Source organism: Lottia gigantea, assembly GCF_000327385.1.
Source record: "Lottia gigantea unplaced genomic scaffold LOTGIsca_95, whole genome shotgun sequence".
NCBI lineage: Eukaryota > Metazoa > Mollusca > Gastropoda > Lottiidae > Lottia > Lottia gigantea.
The window spans coordinates 78,953-80,361 of NW_008711088.1; the positions used below are offsets into that span (position 1 = coordinate 78,953).

Sequence of the window (1,409 nt, forward strand, 5' to 3'; positions counted from 1 at the left end):
ATTGGATCTTTAGTCCATTTATCCAGTATTTTATTTGAAAGCAAATTGATGCTATCAGTGTCCCTGATACACATAAAAAATTTAGAAAACCTCTTTACAATCTCTTTAACAAGAACCACAGACGTCTGATTGAAAATTAGAATGATGTAAATTGATGCTATCAGTGTCCCTGATACACATAAAAAATTTAGAAAAACTCTTAACAATCCCTTTAATGCTATTCGCTTCATCAAAGACATTTCTAAGTTTTTATGTGTATCAGGGACACTGATAGCATCAATTTACACCATTCTAATTGTCAATCAGACGTCTGTGGTTCCTGTAATTTGAAATATAGAAAATCTCATTACAAACCCCTTTATTACTAGAAGTATAGAAAGATGTTGTGAATAATAGAAATGATGATATTGGGTCTGTTGACTTGATATTGATATTAGATATTATTAATAGTAATATTGCCATTGGTCATAACTTTATTTATTTACATTGCCATGGTGACGGAGAAATTTAAAAATTTTCTATTATAACTGTTGATAGGAAACATAATCCATAACCTCATTAGACTTAAAGGGAGAGGTTCATGATCCGTTTGACCAATCATACTTTAGTCTCAGAAACAGGAATTTTTTAGCCTAGCCTATCAGTAATAGCGTTCACATCTCACTGTCCAAATTTGAGCCTTCAAATCCATGTGTGTCTAGAATTATCTACGTTTGAAAGTTAAAATGACAACGCTGCCATATATAGAAATAGAAAGTGAAATTTCTAGTTTGTGATATTTTTAAAGGAATTATGTGATTTTCGTACATTTCTAGTATTTCTGAAGACTATTTACATATATTCAAGACTCAAATAAACATCCCAAAATGGCTAAAAAATTTAGAAAACCTCTTTACAATCTCTTTAAAACAACAATTCGCTTGGTCAAAGATGGTAAAATTTGATAATTAAGGTGTTTTTAATTCAATTATTAATTAGGGAGAAATAATCGTTAAATTGTTCAGGTATTGAGTTTCTTAACGACAAAAAATGTTTGATTTTCGATGGTCAATTAATTAACCAAAATCAGAGAATTAAAGGAACAGATTTCGCAATTTGATTGGTTGATTTGACATATATTTAAGACTCAAATCAACTCCCCAAAATGCAGCACCTATCCCTTTAAAGATTTGATTGAGTTATAATGATGAGATATTCCCAGGAGTGAGAGAGTTATCACTGTATAATTGGTCTCTCATGTATATTTGATAACTAGCAGCTATTAAGTGATTGTCTTCATTTTTACTTCTCATAATCAGTCTTTAAATGACATTTAGCAATTGTGAGTACGATATATAGACACAGCTTTATAGAACAACAATCACTGGTTAAAATTTTATACAACGTTTTTCGAGGATGGGGGAAACAGT

The 1,409-nt window shown here is 30.3% G+C and overlaps 1 protein-coding gene across 1 annotated transcript in view; it reads left to right on the top strand.

The window, feature by feature from the left end:
• The window catches only part of LOTGIDRAFT_135033 (hypothetical protein), a gene marked incomplete at both ends in the record, with an annotated part of 30,098 nt that overhangs the window by 10,676 nt on the left and 18,013 nt on the right, over window positions 1-1,409 (top strand). The window contains one exon of the mRNA XM_009068848.1: window positions 381-411. Coding sequence (XP_009067096.1) covers window positions 381-411 — 31 coding nt within the window. The remainder of the gene's footprint in view (window positions 1-380; window positions 412-1,409) is intronic.